Genomic DNA, 20776 nt, shown 5'->3' on the forward strand with positions numbered 1-20776 from the left:
ATCCCTGAGGCCAGGCCAGTGGCTGCTGTCCCTGCTCATGGCCGTCCACCGTGGCTCTCCCCAGGGACAGCCCTGGGAGAGGGAAGACTAGAGATGTGAGGGCCCACAGCGGCCCCAGCCCATCCAGGGCCTGCCCTGAGGAGCTCACTCACACATTACTAGATGGAGGGGTGTGCAGGTGCCAGGCTAGGTCAGAAAAGGCCTCCCAGGAGGCGCCACTTGGGATGAGACCTGAAGGATAAGGGCAGGGGGATGAGAGGCAGGTATCAGGATTGTTACAAGCTTAAGGCTAGACAGAACAATATTGCTAGAGCAAAACATGTTGACCACGGCTGGAGCAGAAGGAGAGAAGAGAGAGGCAGCAAGGTGGGAGGCAAAGGCCAGGCAGAGCTGAGAGGGCTGCGGGCAGGCAAAGGCCTAGCCTTGGGCCCATGTGTGAAGACACCTGGGTCATCTCCTCACTGACAAGTTCAGAAAGCAAAGGTAACAGCCGAAGCCCTCCATGAAACACCGGACCAACTCAAGGCCCAGGTATCCTGCCTCCTGGGTCCAGCACACCTGCGGGCACAGCTGGTCAAAGGATGCAACTGGGAGCCAGGCCTGGTGCCTGGGGAATTTGCCATGCCTGCCACTGAGTTGATGGATGAGGCCAGCGGTGCAAGCCCGTGTGACTGGCAGCTGCAGGGTGGCTGGCAGACCCACCATGGCACTATCCCAGGGGTCCAGTCTGAGCACCTCACTTTGCCTTGCAGCTTCTCAGCTGCAAGGCCTCTGCCCATGGCCATGCCTCATCAAGGGAGCCTGACCTCACTCATCTACTGGGATGTCCCCTCTGCCCAGAACCACACATGGGGCTGAACTGGGGGCAACCATAGGGTAAGGGGCAGAACCCTGGAGAGCACACAGATACACACTGGGAGCAGGGTGGATCCAGCTGCCTGTGTACACACCTCCCTGCCCATCCATCATTTGTTCCCCCCAGGCACACCATCAACACCTAGGCACAGTTCCAGGGAGAGCCCTGAAGCGAGGAGTGGAGGGAGGCAAGCCTGCCTCCCCAGCTGCCTGATGAAAGCCGAAGATCCTCTCTCTCAGAACACTCAGGCTTCTAGCACCATGGCCACAGCCTGGAGCTGTCCAGTTTCCCTGGCTGGGGCACAGGGCCAAAGCTAGAACCATTGTTGCTCTCGGCTGAACCCAAAGAATAAAGCTTGCCTTAGAACTGGGTGAAGCAAAGAGTGACCTCGGAGGCCAGTGCTCCCAAGTGGGAGGCTGGGCCCTTGTCTCCCAGTATCACCCTCTGCTAGCCCCAGGGCACCCACAACTTCATGACTCCTTGTTTGCCCCCACTATCCCATCCCCAGGGACAAAGGCCTCTCTCTTAAGGAGAGACTTGAAATCTGTGCTCAGGGCATCCTGTTGGGCAAGACAGCCCCTCCCTTGTCTGCCACAGCCTCTACCACTGCCACTCCTGGCTGTGGCCCCCTTCGTGTGCTAGACCTTCTGTATTGGCTGGGCCTGAGCACACTGCTCCGCTGCTTCACCTGGCTCCCCACTCTCTCCAGCAACTCCACTCTCAAGCCCCGAATGCTTGGCACTGGGCCCAGGTCTCCCTCGGGCTGTGCCCATGCCACTGTGAAAGAATCCCAACACCTGCTTTCACGTCGTCCCCTTTCCACCAGGACCTGGCTTATCCCTTCTAAAGAGCTCTTAACCCCATCTCTGCCAGACTCTCAGGCTCAAGACGGGGTTGTGGGGCTGGCTGCTGTTCCTGGACCTACATGCTGGTAGGAGACCGGTGCTGGCAGGAGCTTCATGGATTTGCCAAACTATCACATGGACTGACCACGGATGCCCGGCGGAGTCTCACACTCTCTTGCCCTGTGGCCTCCACACCCTGAGTACTTCAGGCATGGGACATGACACCTGCACTCCACACCCTGTTCCCTCTGCCCCCACTTTGCTGGAGCCGCCTCAGTTATCGTGCAGCAGGGCCAGGCCTGCGCCTCGTTCCCTTTCTGGCTGCGGACTGTCCTGGACCTCGCGAGTCCTCTTGCTTCCAAGAACCCGTGACAGCAGGAACAAGCAGAGGAAAACCCCCGGCCCCACTTACTGTCTGGTTATCCTCGTAGAGTTTCAGGTCGTAGCCGCTGAGCTCCACACAGAAGATGATGGCTGTGACGCCCTCGAAGCAGTGGATCCACTTTTTGCGCTCTGACCTCTGCCCCCCCACGTCCACCATCTTGAAGGTGAGCTCCTTGAAGGTGAACTTGTTCTCCACGATGCCCGTGGTCATGTCCCGGGAGCGCAGGATGTCCTCGACAGTGGGGATGTAGTCAGCTGCGGCGATGCGCTCCAGGTCGTTCAGGTAGTAGGCCGCGTTGTCCTCCAGGTGGTACTCGCTGGAGCGGCTGAAGCAGGCCTGTGCCCCTGGGTCGGCCCAGAGCCGCCGCATGACGCCCAGCAGCTCGGGTGTGATCTCGCCCTTGCTCTCAGCGGGGCCTGTCAGCGCAAAGAGCTGCACAGCGTCGTAGGCGCGGTCCGGGTTGTGGAAGTCGATCCTGAGGGCGGCCAGGGCCCGGATGATGCGGGTCAGCGAGTCGATGGCGTTGTAGATGATAAGGGGCTTGTACTCCTTGCAGGCCTCCAGGTTGAAGCCGCCGCTGTGGATGATCTTCATCTGTTTGACGATGGTGCTCTTGCCGGAGTTGCTGGTGCCCAGCAGGAGCAGCTTGATCTCGCGGCGCTGCCGTTGGCTCTCTGAGCGCAGGTGGCGGTCAATTCTCCGGGACCGCCGGGCTGCTTCTTTTTCCTCTGAGCTTTGCCGACATCCCATGGTCTGGCAGCAGCGGGCCCAGACAAGGAGCACGGGACGGGGTGCCTCTCCCTCTTACCACAGGGGATGCTGAGATCAGGCAGACGAGAGCCCCGCTGCCCTGGAGGCACTCAGTGCCAGCAGGGGGGTGAGGCCGAGCCACACTGCAGCCCCTGCCCCAGCGCCTCTTCTCCAGCCGGCATGGCGCTCTGTGCAGCGGGCGGAGGCCGCCCCTCCCCACTAGTGACACTCCACCTCCCTAGTCAGCAAAGTGGCCTGATTTGCCGTAGTCATTCCCTGTCCTCGGCGACGGTGGGAAGCCGTCCGCTTGTGTCTGCCTCGGCTGCTGCCGTCTGGTTGCTGGTTGCTGTGGCGATGTTGTTGAGTGGTTGGAGGGTTGGAGGGCCGGTCGCTGGTGTGCTCCCTGCAGCCCCCCGCCTCTGGCTCCCACTGTGCATCCAGCCCTTCACCTGCCAAACACAGAGAAGAGTGTGAGCCTCCTCCCTGTGGCCCCACCTCAGGCTGGACAGTGAAAGGGAGCTCTTCTGAAAGCTGAGCAGCAGAGACTGGCCTCGGAAAATCAGCCAGCAACAATCCATCTGACCCCCTCTCCTCCATGGGGCACCGCAGGGTCCACACCATGGTGTAACACGTATGTCTGCTGCTGCCTGGACAGTCTACCTGAAGCCAGGTGCATGAGGGAGAGGAGGGTGTGTGCGAGGCCTCTGCCCACCCAGCCCCCATGCTGGACTCACTTCTACTGCATCCAGTTAGGATTCAATAAGGTCACCCTGCTGTGATGCCCCCTGGCGCCCTTCTCCCAGAGAGCACTGATAGAGCTCAGCCTTGCCCTGTTTTACATGGGTGGCCAGGCCTCAGCCCAGCCCTGGGATAACTGAGCACCTCTCTGACTCTCACTACCCCCGCAGGAGCTGGGTCACTGCTAATCACAGGGAGGAAAAGCAACAGGAGGGAGGCCTGGCCCCTGCCTTCCCTTGAGGGCACTCTGCTGGGCTAGCCCAGGAGCCAGCAGATAGGCAGGGACCAGAGCAAGGTGGAGGCTTCAGGCTGTGGGAGCACCGTGAGGTGCCTAAGCACAGTGGGCAGAGGTGGCCTCACTCCTGCAGAAGGAGGTAGAGTGGGGCTTGGGCTGAGACCAGGGAATTGGGGACTGCACGTGGTGCTGTGGTGAAATCCACCTGGGAGAGCAGGAGATGCCACAATGGCTCCCAAGGGTAGCAGTAATCACTGAGGCCAGGGCAAGGCAGGGTGGCCTAGAGGACCCAGGCAGAATCTTTCACCAACCCCGCAAGTCAGGGCCTCCCCATCCACCTTTCCTGCCAGCAGGGAGGGGCACACCCTAGGATGCCCCTGTGACTTTATCGGGTGCTTGGACCAGGCCTCCCCACATGAGGGGCAGCTCAAAGCTTGGGCTTCTGCCCCTGGCTGTGAGCCCAGGGTGGCACCAGGCCCCACCCAGCTTGCACGCACCCCTCTTGCTCCTTCCCTGACCTCTGTCCCTTTCTGGAGACCCACGCAGCCTCCCCATCCTGCCACAGGCAGCATTAGCCCCTCTAATACCACCCATCAACTCTGTGACAGGCCCTGGGGTGGGAAGGCCCGAGGCAGACAGACCCCAACAGCCAAGGCCCCACCCCCAACTCCTGGGTGTGACCAGCATCTGAAACTCAACCTGCTAAAACCTTAGCAAATGGCACTTCATCCTCCCAGCAGCCATCCGTGCCCCTCACTGTCCCTTGCCCCTCACAGACCTTGACCACTAGTTCTGGTGATCCTGCTCTGAAGCAGGCCCCTGGTGGGCTGTCCTCTCCCTGGGCAGAGGTTCTGATCTCTCCTGACAGTGGTGGTGGTCTCTCACACCTGCTTCCTAGCCCTGCCAGCCTCTGACAGCCAGAGGTTCTAATACCACTTCTTTCCCTTGGTCAAACCCTGATGTTACCCCCACCACTCTCAGGGTGGTCTCATCCTTCATGCCTCGATTGCCTCTCCCAGGTTGTGTGGCCTCTGGCGACTTACTCCCATCTCAGAGCCTGTCCCTCACTGGCCACAGGTATCTGTGAAAAGTAAAGCGTCTAGCACAAGCCTGGTCCTCAGAAAGTGACAGCCAGTAGCAGTCACTGCCCTGCTGTGCTTGTTGCTGTGAGCATCTCCTTGCCCCCTGTCATCCTCCTCCATAGCAGCCCTCAGCTAATGTGTGACCTACGTGACCTCGTGTGCTGCTGTCGCCCCTACCCCGAGCCACAGTGCGGGTGAGGAGGGCCCGTCCTGGCCTCCTTCCCCACTGGGAACAGGGCAGTGCCTGGTGCATAGTGGCTGTTCAGTAAGCACTGGTTGGTGGAAGGAAGGAAGGAATCACTGGAGAGGCTGAGGAACTTTCCCGCTTCACCGGGCAGCCACCGATGAGAGGTGCACCAGGGAACGCCCTAGAAACATCTCTGCCAAGAGAGCAGTGATTAAACAGTCACTCAGCCCAATCCCAATGACGCTGAAAATTACATCTGAGAATGGAAGCCCCGAGATGACCCTCCCGCTCTAGCACACAGTGGGCAGAACATCTGCTTAAAGATGACATGTAGCCCCTTAGGTGTGGAAAGGTGTCCAAAGCCCTCAGCCCACTGCCTGGGGACCCAGGGTCCTCCCTGCCAGCACCATCATTCCAGCAGGAAGCCAACATGCTCCTTTCAGAAGGCAGTGTCCAGCCCAGTGGGAGGTGTCCTCTGTCATCATGACTATTCTTCTCAATTCAGTGTTTGAAAATCTGAGGTACAGCCAGGAGCCCCCTTCGTCCCAGTGGTGGGCAGAGAAGCTGCTCTGTCCAAGGATGTGTGATTTGTGCTTTGGAATGTATGTGCTCCATGGCTCCAAGGCTGGGGAATCAGAGAGCAGGTTGGGGACACTGGGCTGGCAGCCTGGGCCCTGAACTGCTGTCATCTGGAAGCCTGGAGCTAAGGGCTGCCCAAGCAGTCTTTGATCAGTGTGCACCAGCAATGGCAGGGCAATGTGGGAGGAAAGGGGAAACTGAGGCCAGGCAGCAATCAGGGCGTCAGGGCTACGTCTGTCATCTGCATGGGGCAGTGACGAACAGTCACAACCAAGGGGAGGTCCCCTGCTTGAGGACCCTCGTCTTTCAGATCACCTGAACCAAACAAGCAGAAGGCCCCACCCAGAATTCTCCCTGCAGCTCTGCGGGGCTCTGTTGTGTTTGGGGGTATGAGTGCCCTCCACAGGAGTGCCACACATGGGACAGAGCTGTGCATGGATATAAGGAGGCCTTGCGTTGGGAGCCTGGCTGTGACAAACCACGTGACAGTATGACATAATAGGTATGACAGAATAGGTATGACAGTCCCACCTATTTTGAGGCTTGACTTCTTGGCTCTTTTTTTTTTTTTTTTTTTTTTTTTTGAGACGGAGTCTCGCTCTGTCTCCCGGGCTGGAGTGCAGTGGCCGGATCTCAGCTCACTGCAAGCTCCGCCTCCCGGGTTTACGCCATTCTCCTGCCTCAGCCTCCCGAGTAGCTGGGACTACAGGCGCCCGCCATCTCGCCCGGCTAATTTTTTGTATTTTTTAGTAGAGACGGGGTTTCACCGTGTTAGCCAGGATGGTCTCGATCTCCTGACCTCGTGATCCGCCCGTCTCGGCCTCCCAAAGTGCTGGGATTACAGGCTTGAGCCACCGCGCCCGGCCGACTTCTTGGCTCTTACACAAGGCTCTGGCTGGCCCTCTCTCTGAGTCTAACCTGGGCTTTACCGGACATGCTAGGACTCTCCAAGTCCCAGGATGGAACCTGATGATGGTTGGCCGAGAGACAAAGGCCAAGAGCTAGATGACCACATTGTTCCCTGCCCCAGAAACCACTGATGGGTCACTAGAGCCCAACAACCAGGACCCCCCACCACAGTGCCTCTGGGCGTGGCTAGAAATACCAGAGGAATGGGCCAGAGAAAGAGAGTGCCAGGCAGAGGAGGAACATGCTCTAAGGCCCTGCGGTGTGTGGGGATGTGTGTTAGGGATGAAAGGGACAAACCATCCCTAACACACATGGGAACTGAAGGAAGGACAGAGTGGCTGGACCGAGAGAGGAGGAGAGAGGTACCAGGCAAGAAGGGGCACAGGGCTCACCAGAAGTTCAACTGAGCCCTTGGTCTTCACTGAAAAGAAACAGGACACCACTGAAAGGTTTTAAGCCATGTGTGTACCTGCATGTTTGTGGTATTATGTGGTGCCTGTGTGCAGGTCCATTGCGGTGTGTGTATGTGTATGCATAAGTCCCTGTGTGTGTGCAAGTCCACTGCAGTGTGTGTACGTGTATGCATAGGTCCCTGTGTGTGTGCAGGTCCATTGCGTTGTGTGTGTGTGTGCATGCATAGGTCCCTGTGTGTGTGCAAATCCATTGTGGTGCATGTATGTGTATGCATAGGTCCCTGTGTGTGTGCAGGTCCACTGTGGTGCGTGTACGTGTATGCACAGGTCCTTGTGTGTGTGTGCAAATCCATTGTGGTGCATGTACGTGCATGCATAGGTCCCTGTGTGTGTGCAGGTCCACTGTGGTGTGTGTATGTGTATGCGTAGGTCCCTGTGTGTGTCTGTGAGTGCGCAGCTGCATGGATGTGTCTGTGTCTAGTTGCTTGTATGCCAGTGTGTGCATGTACCTGTTCACGTGCACACACAGCTCTCTGTACATGTCTGTGAGCAGGTCCATGTACACATCTTTGGGTGTGCATGCACAGGTCCATGCCCCTGTCTGCATGTGGTTGTGCGTGTGTGCAGCTGCATGTGTACTGGTGCATGGGGGCATCTGCATGTGGTTGCATGTGGCATCCTGGGAGCAGAGACACCCTGGAGAGGAGGAACCAGCTGAGGTGTGCAGCTAGGCTGAGGCGACTGGGGCAGAGGCAAGATGTGTCAAGGGCTCTCCAGCATCCCACACTTACTTGCTAAACCATGGCTTTGATTCTGGCACTTGGGCTGAGGCTGCTGAATGAGGTAGATGAAGATCCATTCCCTATTTTTGCTCAGGTGGGAGGGCAAGAGTCAGACTACAGACAGTAAATAAACAGCAAGTGAAGAAGGTACCCAGTGCTACAGTGGAAATAGAGCTCCCGGTGGGCTGGGTTAGGGGTGGCGCATGCAGGCTGCAAGTCTGCAAAGGCGGGTGGGGCTGGCCTCCTGATAGGTGAGAGATAAGTATGAACAGGTGGTGAAGGAGGGAGGCAAGCAGGCATCAGGGATAAGGGAACCACTGGTGCAAAGGCCCTGACGTGGGAGCATGCCTGACCAGTCTGAGGGGCAGGAAGGAGGCCATGTGGCTGGTGCCAAGAGGGTAGGAGGTCACTGTAAGGGCGAGTCGGGAGCCAGCCAGGGTTTGGGTGAGAAGTGCCATGACCTGCCCTGTGTGACCAGCATCCCTTGGCTGCTGCGCTGAAACCAGACCAGAGGAGGCTCCTGGATGCAAACATCCAGGTGATAAAAGGGGAGCAACATGGGTGAGGGCTGGGGGAAGTGGATGCAGTGAGGAACTCTGCAAGATGTGTGAGCTGTACGGTGCACAGTGCCTGGTGATGGAGTGGTAGCTGGGTGGGAGCAGGGAGATGATCAGGGAACTCCAGGGTCCAGCCAGTAGGCTGAAGCAGGGGCTGCTCTTGGAGAGGGGACATATTAGGTGAAAGTGGCAGGTACTGGGAAAGGGGGACTGTCAGCTGTCCCTGTGGTACAGGACCCTGCTGTGCTTATGGCCAGTACAGATGAGTGGACTGTATCAGTGAACACCAGCTAGTATCCAGCCACCGTCCCCAGCAGATGTGTAGTGTTTGCAGCATGAAGAGTATGGCAAATTCACCAGGAGGTCGCTTAGGACTTAGTGCGACACAGGGCTAGGCATCAGGTCCGACATGCAGGCAGCCAGAGGCCAGGAAGCCCTAGTAGGCTGCGCTCAGCCTGCCTCCTCCCCAGTAGCCTCAGGAAACCAGCTTCTCTTGGCCGTAGGCTCTTAAGGAGCTCCATCCTGGTCCCTGACTCACCTACCCAAAGGTTCCTAAGGCATGATCCCCAAACCCTGAGCCCACTCAGGAACCCTCTGCTGAGAGCCACTTGCTTCCTGTGGTTTCAGGACAAACCCTTCAGCCCACACATGGACTTCACCCTCAAGACCCTCCCTTCTCGCCCACCACCCAGCAGACCCGGCCTGCCCTCATGACCCTCCTTCCAGATGTGGCCCTCTCAAGTCTGTTCCTGTAACAGATGTTGAGTGACAGCCCTGAGCCAGGATGGGGACATGGTCATGGAAGTAAAGTGCTGCCACCTCTCTTGGGACCTTTGCATCCTGGATTCCCACCACTCTAGGAACCACTTCCTTCCCCAGGCGCAATCCCTGGAGGCCCCGCCTGCTGTTGGGCATAGAGCTTGGACAACACAATACCCATGCCCACACCTACCACAGCCTGAGCTCGCCAGGGCCGAACCAGGCCACGGGAGCCAGCCTGCCCTGCCCGTAACCTCTAGGCTCTCCCCAAAGCCTTGTACAAGGCCTCCGCCACAACAGCCAGCACAGCACAGAGTCAGTGCCCCCCCCGCTGAGGCAGAAGAGGACAGCCCACAGCCAAGGTCACCGCAGGTGTCACTGCCCAAGCCGGCTAAGCCAGGGGTGGGAAGACTTATCAGCTTATAGACTGGCTCCCTCATCACTGTGCCCCACTTCCTCAGAGACAGCAGCCCAGCCCCTCACTCTCCAGGTCCCTAGCTACCTGCCTCCCTCCCTCCTCACCTCCCAGGAAAGCCTGCCCCATGCAGAGCCTGGGCCATGGAAAGGGTGAGCCAAGATGAAGTGATGGTTCAACACACAGACCCTGTCCCCAGTGAGTTAGTTTAGGCTTGTTGAGGAGATGGAACTGTACCTAGACTGTGACTGGAAGAGACGCAGAGACAGTCATGCCCGAGGCCCAATAGAGGCCACTCAGATGGCCACCTCTGCTGGTAACAGGAGCTAGGACCCCAAGAGGTGGCAGGCAGCCCAGGTCACAGGGCCAGCAAGGCAGAGCAAAGACACACCCCTAATGCCCGAAGGGCTCCCAGCCCTCCCCAGATACCATAGATACCATACACCCTGAACCTTCAGGATTCTCTAGCCTCAGTGTAGGGACCAGTGGTGTCCACTATCCCAGGCGTGGGGCGGCAGCAGGAGTCATGGAACCCACTTCAGACCAACAAGTCCTTTCCACCCCACTGGAGCTGACCCCAGGGCTGCCTGCGCCTACCTGCCACTCACCCTGTCCTGGAGTCCCCTGTGGAGGCTGAGCTGCCCAGCATGCCCCAAGCAGGGCTATGACTCAGCACTGCCCCACCCCCACCTCCACCCCAGTGTGCTGAGACGCCTTCTATCCTGGCAGCTGCAGCCCCTGTACCTGCCAGCACCACCTTGGCACCCAGCAGCTGGTCTGCGGTGACGTGGGGGAGGGAGGGAGGAGCCCCGTGCAGTGACAGATCTCCAGGCTCACTTACGCCTGTGACCACAGGGCCTTCCTCAGACAAGGATGTGGGGTAGAGTGGGTAAGGCTCCAACCCCAAGCCAGCCCACAGCTCAGAGCATGCAGGGACCAGCAGGAGGAAATGCATTGGGGTACCCTGAACCCACATTTTGGGCGTGTAGATGGTTCATATAACTCAGATCACTCGACTTGCTGCGTGAATATGGGAACCCACAGGCCGAGCTTGAAACCGCCTTTGCAAAATTATGACTGAGACAGTGAAAGAGATTTAACTGACTCCATCTTGCATCTAACCTCCAAGTTGTCCTTGTTCATTCCTGGGTGTAGGCTGAACTAACTTTGGGAGAAACTTAGTTTATAGTTTAAACAAATATGGTAATAGCCCTTTCCCAAAGCAGACCTCCTTCTTGCCTGAGGACTAGATTGCCTTTGTAGGACTCACATTAGCCACAAGATTAGAAATTACGGTTTAGGAGTCATGCAGCTGAAGTCTAAAGATTCTGACCCTCCCTAAACTGCTCCTCTCAGTGTTGGAGATATTTTGCAGACCCTGCACTTGATGGATCAGCTGGCACCATCCAGATGGATTAACTGGCTCATCTGATCTTGTGGCCCCCACCCAGGAACTGACTGAGCACAAGAAGACAGTTTCAACTCCCTTTGATTTCATCTCTGACCAATCAGCACTCCTGGCCCACTGGCTTCCCCCCATCCACCAAGTTATCCTTAAAAACTTTGCTCCCTGAATGCTCTGGGAGACTGATTTGAGTAATAATAAAACTCCGGTCTCCTGCACAGCTGGCTCTTCATGAATCACTCTTTCTCTATTGCAATTCCTGTCTTGAAGAATTGGTTCTGTCTAGGCAGCGGGCAAGGTGAACCCCTTGGGCGGTTACAAGCTCAATTGAGGCATTTTTATATTCACAGTCTTACTCGTCACCCAGCTGCAGTGCACCATCACAGTTCACTGCAGCCTCAACCCCCCCGGGCTCAAGCAATCCTCCCACCTCAGTCTCTTGAGTAGCCGGTACTACAGGTACACACCACCATGATCAGCTAATCTTTTTATTTTTTGTAGAAATGGGGGTCTCACTAGCTCAGGCTGATCTTGAACTCCTGGGCTCAAGCAATCCTCCTGCCTCAGCCTCCCAAAGTGCTGGGGTTATAGGTGTGAGCCACTATGCTCATTCCATCACCTCTTAAACAGTGGGTGCTGCCCCCAACTCTGGAGCCACTGTCCCCACAGCAGCTCCCACCATGATACTATTTTGGAAGAAGGTCTGGAAAAGCCTGTGCCTGTGGCCACTGCAGATTACCAGGTTTCCTCCTCGCTGAATGAGGAAGCACTTTCCACTGCCCTTTTACGCCTGACTTATCGGAGCCGTGTTTGCTTCCAGCTGACAAGCTGCACACATCCTTGTCCTGCCCCAGCCATGCATCCCCTCATGAGTTTCCCAGGGCCTGGCCTGGACCTACGGGGGCCTCCTCGGTGGCAGCTCTCTGTGATTGCTGAGGAGCCAGGTGTCCTTTGTGTTGCCCAGTTCTTCTGTCCCACTGCCTTCCGTCCTGTCACGCTGGCCCCACCCAGTGGGAAGTGGCCTCCACAGATCGCTGCAGCCCCATGACTGTGCGCTTCCCCTCTCTCCAGTGGTCTGATCATGGTCCAGTGTCCCCACAGGCTCTTCATGGAGCCATTTCCACACATCTTCATGGGAGGTCAGGGGCAACTGCGGGCTGGGTCCCGGGGAGGGTCTGTCTCAGGGAAGATGGGTGTGGTGGGGTCGGGGAGGGGACTCTGGGTCCCAGCCGTGGCTCTGCTGTGCTTTCCTCATCTATAGTGTGCCTCGTTGGGCGGCTGAGGCCACTGGGAAGAGAGGAAGGTGCCCAGGGAACCTAGGTCCAGAGGCCCATGTCTAGAGACGCACAGGGGACAGCTGCACCTCCATGCCACCCGTCTGCTGCCACTGCTGGGCCGAGTGCTTTGCTCACACACGTCATCTCATGTTAAAAGCAGGCCTGGGAGGTGGCCTCAGCTTTACGGCTGTAGAAACCAAAGCACAAAGATAGAGGTGATTTCCCGGGGTGGCCTGGCTGGGAGTCTGCAGGCCTCAGCTCCCACCAAGCCCTCCAACCGGGCCCCACAGGACTGCAGCCTGTCTAACCTGGCCACACCTGTGTATCACTGGCTGTTTTCACTCAACATTTTTCTTTAAATTGACTGCGTTTTTTACTTTAAAAAAATGTACTTTATAACGACTTCATAGTCCTACTTTTAGTGGAAAGCCAGCGTCACCCGCCGTAAACTGAAGTAATCTAAATACAAAACAGTGTAGAGGAACTCGCTTCTGCCGCTAGCCAGGGGCAGGACCCTGTCGAGGGGCCAGGCAAGGCCACTGGCTGTTGCTTAAACAGCGGGGATTAGCGCCTGCTGGAGGGTGCGAGAGCCGAGAGCCACGTTGGCAGCAAACTGGGATTTTCTCCTTGAAGGAGAAGGATTGAGAGAGTAACAAAAAAGCATTACCTTCCTCCGGGGAAGGGTTAGTGCCACTCACAGCTGTGGCCTTAGGCCACCTCCTGGGGTTTGGTGGTGTTGCAGCCCCCTGCTCTGTCCCCACTGCCTCTGCCTCCTGGGGACACAAGTGGGGTACATGGGGAACTGGGGCCAGAGGCCCTCTCTGCTGGGACAACCAGGGTGGAGGCACTGGTACTGGTGGTGAAGGGATGGGGGCTATTGGACTGTGGTGTAATCACTGCACCCCTCCTCCTCAGGTCAGAGCCCATCTCTCATCTCAGCAAAGTGGGTCACCCTCTCCCTGGTTCAGTTCCATCTGTTTGCTCAGCAGAGTGTCCTCCACTGCTTCTCCCGTTGCTTGTAAATCACCCAGCATGTGTGCCCAGGCCTGAGGCCTTCCATCCTCAGATCTGTATGGGCAACCGATCAGTCATTGACCTGCTCTGATCAATACTTTGCTCTCCCAGAATCAAGCCCCATTGTGTGTCCCCTGCTTGGGGACAGGGGGATATGGTGGGAAACAAGCTGAGTCTGTGTGTTAAGGAGCTTGTATTCTCCCTGGGGAGATGGTGAGCACATAAGGCAGCCAGGCCATTTCAGATAAAGCTCAGCACCATGGAGAAGAGAACACAAGAGAAAAATGCAGTATGGCAGCAGTGAGGAATTGCTGAGGACACCAAGGGGCAGGGTGATTCTCAGAAGTGACCCCGCAGATGCAGCAGACGGGCTTAGCTTGGGGAGAAGCTGCCTAGAAATCACATCCACCTATCTGAGGTGGGGGTTCCAGCCTGAGAGCTGCCCCAGAAAGCTCAGGGGCTCCAGATGAGGCTCCCCACCTAGGGGCAGGTGGCTCCAGGGGACCCCGGACAGGATGGGGGTTGGTATGGCTTTCTGGAGCAGCATTTCTGCATCATACTCTCCAGTGTGCAACGGTACCTGGACATACGATGATAGGGTGACCACAAAACCGCAGACAGCATGTCCTGTGGCAAGTGAGCTAGGGTTGGTGTCCACGCCCACACTCATCTGGGAGAGCAGGGACCTGACTTCCCTGCCTTCCCAGAACGACACTGTCTGTGGCAGCCCCACTGAATGGCTCCCTGTCCAGCTCCCCACTGGGCCTTGGAATAGTGAAGGGCGGGGCTGTGGCTCTCAAGGCTGCATTGTGTCATGGGCTACGAAGCGCAGGTGCTCAGGACCAGGCGGGGATGAAGGCAAAAATGAGCGAGGATATGCTCACACCCGGTGCACCAGGGCTTGCCCATGCTGCTTCATCCTGGTCAGTGTGGCTGTCTGTAGGAAGGCCTGATGGTTTCAGGCTTTTGATACAACACCTACAGATGCTCCTCAACTTAGGATGGGGTTATGTCCTGATAAACTCATCCTAAGTGGAAAATGCATTGACTTCTCCCAACCTGCTGAACCTCACAGTTTAGTCTAACTTACCTTAAATGTGCTCAGAACACTTACATTAGCCTGCAGGTAGACAAAGAATCTAACTCATATCTTGTGGAATTTACTGAATACTGTACTGACAGGGAAAAACAGAATGAATGGTTATATGAGTACTCGAAGCAAAGCTTCTACTCAGTGTTTACTGCTTTTGCACCATAAGTTGAAAAACTGCAAGTCAAACCATCCTAAGTTGGGGACCGTTTGTATTTTTGGACTAAAAAGCCACATCTTCCGAAGAAGATAAAAACCTCAACTTGCCTTACTGACAGTGACACTGGACATGGGCAGGGACAAGCTACTCTCCCAGGAACTGCCCTCTGGGAAAAAAATCGCCTGCATAGCTCACCCCTCCCTCCTTTTTAACTCCACAAGAAGCAAGGTTCCTGCCTCTCCAGCTGCATCTCCCACCCACCACACCCTGTTCCACCCCACCTGGCTGAAAACACAGCCCTGTGAAGCCCAGGGAGAACCTCCTTCCCCATGAGGACCCCTGACTACTGCAGCATCAGGATCACTGGAGCCCCAGTGGACTCAGTCTGGGCCTGCCAGCCAGCCCGTGTGACCTTGAACAGGTGTGGTATGCCGCTGGTTCGGCACTGGGACTGGACCTCCCCTGGAGAAGAAATGGAAGGGATGCCCCACAAACCGGCCCTTCCTCAGCCTGAGGGCTGCCGGCTCCTCCAGCAGGCACCTTCCCTGACCACATCTGGCCCACATCCCCTCCTCCCACCTTCGTCTCCAATGGCTTGTGTGTGGTTTCCCCAGGGTCCCCACCGCAGGTTGGTCTGGACTCCGGCTCTGCCCTCCCTCCCCCAGGCACCAGCTCTGCTTCCCTCCAAGCAGGTGCTCTGGGAAAAATTCACAGAACAGATGGATGGGTAGATGGAGGAACACCAAAAAATATTTGTACAGAGCTCAGAAGCTTCCCCAGCACTCCCTTTTGAGAGCATTACCTAAAATGACTTTTCCCAGCAGCCTGCAAAGGGGTCACCCTACAGTCCACAGGCCTCAGGACCTGAGGTCGCTGCTGACCCATGGCCTGCTCCTGGAGCCCATGATATCCCTGGGACTCTGTGGGCCAGCTCTACTGGATTCCCCTGGAACCCCTCTGCCTGGGTCTGCCCTCCCTGACTACCCCCAATACCCTAGACCTCCCACAGACCTCTTGCTTCTGCTTTCCACAAATATTTCTCAAATGTGCATCACACCTGCCTCTCTCTGAGCTGCAGGCTAGCCCCTAAGGACCCTTCCTTTGGCATGGTTTCCAGTTCCTTCTGGCTGTGCGGAGAGTCCTCTTCCTGAAACTTCTCCTGCCCACCCTCCTCTCTCACTCTCTCAACTTCCCTGGAGCCTCCTGCCTGGTCTCCCAGTCTCCCACCTGCCCTCTCCCATCCCAGCCAGCTCACGTCCCACCTTCATATGATCTTGACCACTTCACACCTTACCGAATTAAAATGGGAGTTTCTGGGGGCAAGGTGGGGTGGGGGGAAGACAGTGTGGATTCTGCACACCCCAGGTTGAGAGCCCAGCTAGCCTCGGATCTGTGAAACCAGCATCTCCTGGTCCTCAGGCCCATCCCCCATGTCCTCTTACGCTAGAAAACCCCACACCTCCCTGCAGGTCGTCCCTGGACTCTTCCGCTTGGGTGGGCTTCCGCTTGGGGCTCCAAGGGCCTTGTGAATCCTAGTCCTGGGGAAAGAGGGACCTCCAGGCTGGCCTGCCACGGGACTTCTGCAGTGTCATCAAGCAGCCCCCTCCTCACACTTAGCCCCTGTGGCCTTGGCTCTGTTGTAGATTCCCGGTTTACAACCTTTCCAAATATTATGGAACGACCCTCTCCAGGCAAAACAAAAATAAACAAAAAAACACAGCAAGGCCAGGTGCAGTGGCTCATGCCTGTAATCCCAGCACTTTGGGAGGCTGAGGCAGGTGGATCACAAAGTCAGGAGTTCAAGACCAGCCTGGCCACCATGGTGAAACTCCGTCTCTACTAAAGATACAAAAAAAAAAAAAAAAAAAAAAAAATTAGCCAGGTGTGGTGGGGTGTGCCTGTAATCCCAGCTACTTGGGAGGCTGAGACAGGAGCTTGAACCTGGGAGGTGGAGGTTGCAGTGAGCTGAGATTGCACCATTGCACTCCAGCTTGGGTAACGGGGAGACTCCAACAAACAAACAAATAAAAACAAACAAAAAAACACAAACACAACGAAAAAGACCAGCCTGCAGATTCCAACATTATTACACATATATTTCTGGGTTTTTTTTTTTTTTTTTTGAGATAGAGTCTCTCTCTGTTGCCCAGGCTGGAATGCAGTGGCACCATCTTGGCTCACTGCAACTTCTGTCTGCTGGTTTCAAGTGATTCTCCTGCCTCAGCCTCCCAGGTAGTTGGGATTACAGGTGTCCACCACCACGGCTGGCTCATTTTTGTATTTTTAGAGAGACAGGGTTTTGCCATATTGGTCAGGCTGGTCTCAAACTCCTGACCTCAAATGATCCACCTGCCTCTCCTTCCCAAAGTGCTGGGATTATAGGCATGAACCACTGCGACTGGCCTATAACAAATATATTTCTAATAACTGTTGATGGCCAAAAGTTGCAATCAAACCTGAGACTGCTGGCTGGTTGATCTACTGAAAAGTGAATTAAAGTGGGAAGTCCTAAGAGATGATATACATGTACTTTATTTTCATTTAACTCAGATAAACATACATTCATATGTCTGTCAATTCTTAGAGACACAAACTCTTCCTAAAGCAGAGTTTCCGGTTCTGGGGTTATGCCACTTCTTGCTTACGGCACACCTTGCATGATATCTCGTTTACCTTTTCCAACACAAGCGAGGTGGCAAAGGAACTGGAATCTGAACATTAGGCTGTTATACTCCTTGTCCCCAAACTCACAGTTGGCTTGCCCACACCAAACCTACCCATGGCTTTTATTGAGGCTTTCCAAAGCATCTACTTCCATTTGCACAGAAGCCCTCTATACAGTCACGGCCCATCAGTTTACACAGTATTCCAGGCTGTGATTACAATGAGTACAACTGGCACAAACAGGTTTGGGACAATCACAACGGACTCAAAGGGATACATGTGAAAGGGCAAGGGGGTTCTAGAGAGTGCCTGCTGCCCTGGAGGGCCTGCCTGCACTGATATAAGCCTGTATGCTTTACAGTGAGAAGGGAGGGCACCCATTAATCCAGTGAGTGCTGATGACAGAGGTAAAAAGGGTTTTCGCGCACCAAAATTTCCGCAAGGCTTGTAAATGACTCTGCATTTCACTTATCACAATAGCTTTTGCAGTGTTTGAAAAATGATAGCATATGCACATGTAAGACATCACTGATTCATGGCTTGGGGACATGTGACTCCGTGTTTGTGGGCTCTTTGCAGCCACTCCACAGTAACCAGGGCTCAGGCCACTGGGTTGGCTTCTCCACACTCTCCCCATAACCTGCCTGATGGGCCTGTCACCTGCAGATCCGCAACAGGTCTCACCTTAGAAACAGGTCCTCCTTTCTTTGCCTCCTCAAAGCTCTGCCTATCCTGAAGCCATAGTCCGAGCAGATGGGAGGAAGGACTGGGGTTAGTGAACACAGTGTCCCCAACCTGTAGACAACCCCAGGCTCTGCCCTAGCTGGGCCTCCCAGTGTCCTTCTGCTAAAGGAAGGGGAGATGAGATGACCAGGAAGGCCCTTCCCTGTAACCCTGTGCTGTCTTGGCTTTGGACACCCTCAGCCACCTGTCCTGTCTTTTGGCCCACAGCCACCACGGCTGACCAGACAAAGGGTAATAGTGTCACCTGAGGAACACTGACTCAGGAGGAAATCAAGCCAGATATTTCTCTGGGCCAGGAGTAAATAAATAAATAAATACGCAAAGGTTCCGCCTATGGAGGGGAGGGTGGCCGTGACAGCAGAGAAGAAGTGGGGCCTTCATTAACAGCCAAATCAAAGAGGTTGCTGCCTTAGAGAGAGCCATAGCCCCAGGCTCCTGGCTCCCCAGTTTCCCCAGGGAAGGAAACTGCTGACTCCATCAGACCCCTCACTTGAGTGGGGAATCTGATTTCACCTTCTGGGTCTTTGAGGCCCTGCAACCTCCTGCCATTTGCCTCCATGTGTGGCATCCCACAATCCCCTCCCCTCCCCTGGGGACCTAGGGGCATCAGTGGTGTCCACTACATGCGCAGCACGCCTTCCCTGGGTCCCTTTCCTTGAGAACTGAGGCCGGCACCGCAGGTTGTGGCTGGGCCCAGCCGGCCTCGGGGGAACCCTCAATTGCCCTGACTCTGTCCAGAATTCCACCACTCGATCCCGCCAGCCAGCCCCAGCCTCTCATCTGTTTTGCAGCAGTACGACTTCTCTGGGCTTGCTGTCTCCAGCCTCCTGTACCCTGTGCTCCACCAGCAGCCAGGGGGATCCTTGTAAAAACAAGGCAGAGTATGTCTCACTTGTGCTTGAAACCTTCTCCTGCTTGCCCCCGGTGCTTGCTTGACATGGGCAGACCCGGAATCAAAGTCCAGTCGGGGTGCCAGGGCTCTGCAATGCCTGGCCTCTCTGACTCCCACTCCCATGCTCCCCGTTCCCCACTCCTGCCATGCTGCCTCTAGCTGCCTCTCCAGCACCATCCCTTACTTTTAACTCAGGGCCTCTGCACTGGCTGTTCCTTCCTCCTGGAACGCTCGTTGTCCAGAAAGCCAGGTGGACTTGGCTTCCTTGGGAGGCCTCCCTGCCCATCCTATTTACAATGGAAAATGACCCCCATATTCTCACACAGCCACACCACATGTGCTGCCTTGCCCCAAGAATGGTCCCTTTCTAGCACACTGTATAATTTACTTAGTTTATCACCCACCTCTTTCCCACTGTGCCATAGGGCAGGGGCTGTTGGTCTGTTTGTTCACTGATGTATCCCATGTGCCCACAAGAACCTAGCACCAAGCAGGTGCCAATAAATCAATCCCAGTCCCCTGTAGTGACTGAGTGAGGGATTGGTCAACGTGGCTCACAGAGGGGATAGTTGGGGACTTCTCGGAGGTCTTCTGGAAAGGCCTGTGACCTTCCCTGGGTGGATATGGGTAGATGCCAGCTCCCTCCCACGTGGACTTGGCCAATCCTGATGCTGACCCACTACTGAGCCCTCGGGCCCAGGAGCCAGGATGCCCCCTCATCTTGTAAGCCCTTTGGGGTTGGGCTTCTGTTGCTACCCCTACAAGTGTGCTCCCACCCCACACATACACTGCATGGCCCCTCAGCCCCCTTAGAAGCCCTGGCCCTCACCCTTGGCCTTCTTCCTGTGCCAGTGATGGGGATAATTCCCCAAACCCTGGCCCACCCAGAGCCTGGGGCTGCAATGCATTTGCTGTGGTCCCTGGGGACTGCAGTGGCCACACCCTCCACACCTCCTCTATCCATTCCACACCATCCTGGGAGGAGGGAGAGCCCCAGAACAGCCAGCATGGCAAGACAAACACACTCGAGACTGAGGCCAAGCACTCCAGGGGCCGTGACAGAGACGGGGGTGTCAGTGTGGCCAGGAGACTCTTCGGAGGAGGTGGGTGGTGTTGGGGGGACAAGGGCAGCCCCACCAGTGCCTCTGTGTCCCAGCCATGGGGTGGGGCCGGGCTGGGCATGTCTGTGCTTGCGTGCGTGGTGTTATCATAGAGGAAATCAATGCCTGGCACTGGCCCAGTGTTTAAGGGAAATGAATAGATTTTGGCCGAGGACAAAGACAGTTTGATTAATCAGAAATTGGATAATGGAGGCAACACTCTAATTATTTTTCTTCCCAGCATTTTATCGAGAAATATGTTTGCACAGCATATCAGAGGTAACGGAGCGGGTGAGGGGATGACCATGCTGGAGAAAAGCCCAGCTCGGAGACAGGCCACCCGCACCCACCCTCACCAGCAGGGGTCCTGGTAGCCACTCCACAGGGCCACAGGAAGCAGGAGGGGTGGGTGGGGCTGGCCTGAGGCCACACGCAGCTGGGACAGCTAAGGCCAGAGAGGACGTGCCATGCAGAGCTGGGCAGGAAGAGGCATGAGGGCCAAGCCCTTATGGTGGAGTTGCTCCTTCCCTGGCCTGGCCACAGTGAGGGGTAGAGCAACTAGTGTAGGGGTGCAAGAGGAGTAGGAGTAAGTACCCCACCAGTTCACAGGGGGTCAGGGCCTGCTGGGGCCAGGGTGAAGGCTGTAGGTGCCAAGTTCTCCCACCCTTAGTCAAAAGGGTCTTCAGAAGGCCCCACTTGGCAGCTTGGAAGGTTTTCCCATCTTCGCCCCTGGGGAAGCCTGGTTAGCTGTTCCATAGCCAAGGTCAGATAGGACCACTGGGCCCCACAAACAAAGAGCCTGGGACTCACATGCCTCAGCCCTCCTTGGTGACCCTACCCCCTCCTCCCTTGCTGACCCCACTCCTGCAACACCTGGAGCGAAACCACAGGGTTTAGCACCTTGTTTCCATGGCCATCCAGTCTCCCTATTCCAGGAA

The 20776-nt window shown here is 56.1% G+C and overlaps 2 protein-coding genes across 3 annotated transcripts in view; one reads left to right on the forward strand and one right to left on the reverse strand.

Annotated features, from left to right (window-relative positions):
• Positions 1-20776, forward strand: part of RSPH14 (radial spoke head 14 homolog) — an 83641-nt gene that overhangs the window by 44435 nt on the left and 18430 nt on the right. The window lies entirely within an intron of this gene.
• GNAZ (G protein subunit alpha z) overlaps positions 1-20776 on the reverse strand; it is a 54060-nt gene that overhangs the window by 26204 nt on the left and 7080 nt on the right. For both annotated transcript variants that reach the window (XM_010376298.2, XM_030914084.1), the window contains exon 2: positions 2114-3285. In XM_010376298.2, coding sequence (XP_010374600.1) covers positions 2114-2836 — 723 coding nt within the window. In that variant the 5' untranslated portion in view covers positions 2837-3285. The remainder of the gene's footprint in view (positions 1-2113; positions 3286-20776) is intronic.

The sequence above is a fragment of the Rhinopithecus roxellana genome, chromosome 13 (genome assembly GCF_007565055.1).
Source record: "Rhinopithecus roxellana isolate Shanxi Qingling chromosome 13, ASM756505v1, whole genome shotgun sequence".
Lineage (NCBI taxonomy): Eukaryota > Metazoa > Chordata > Mammalia > Primates > Cercopithecidae > Rhinopithecus > Rhinopithecus roxellana.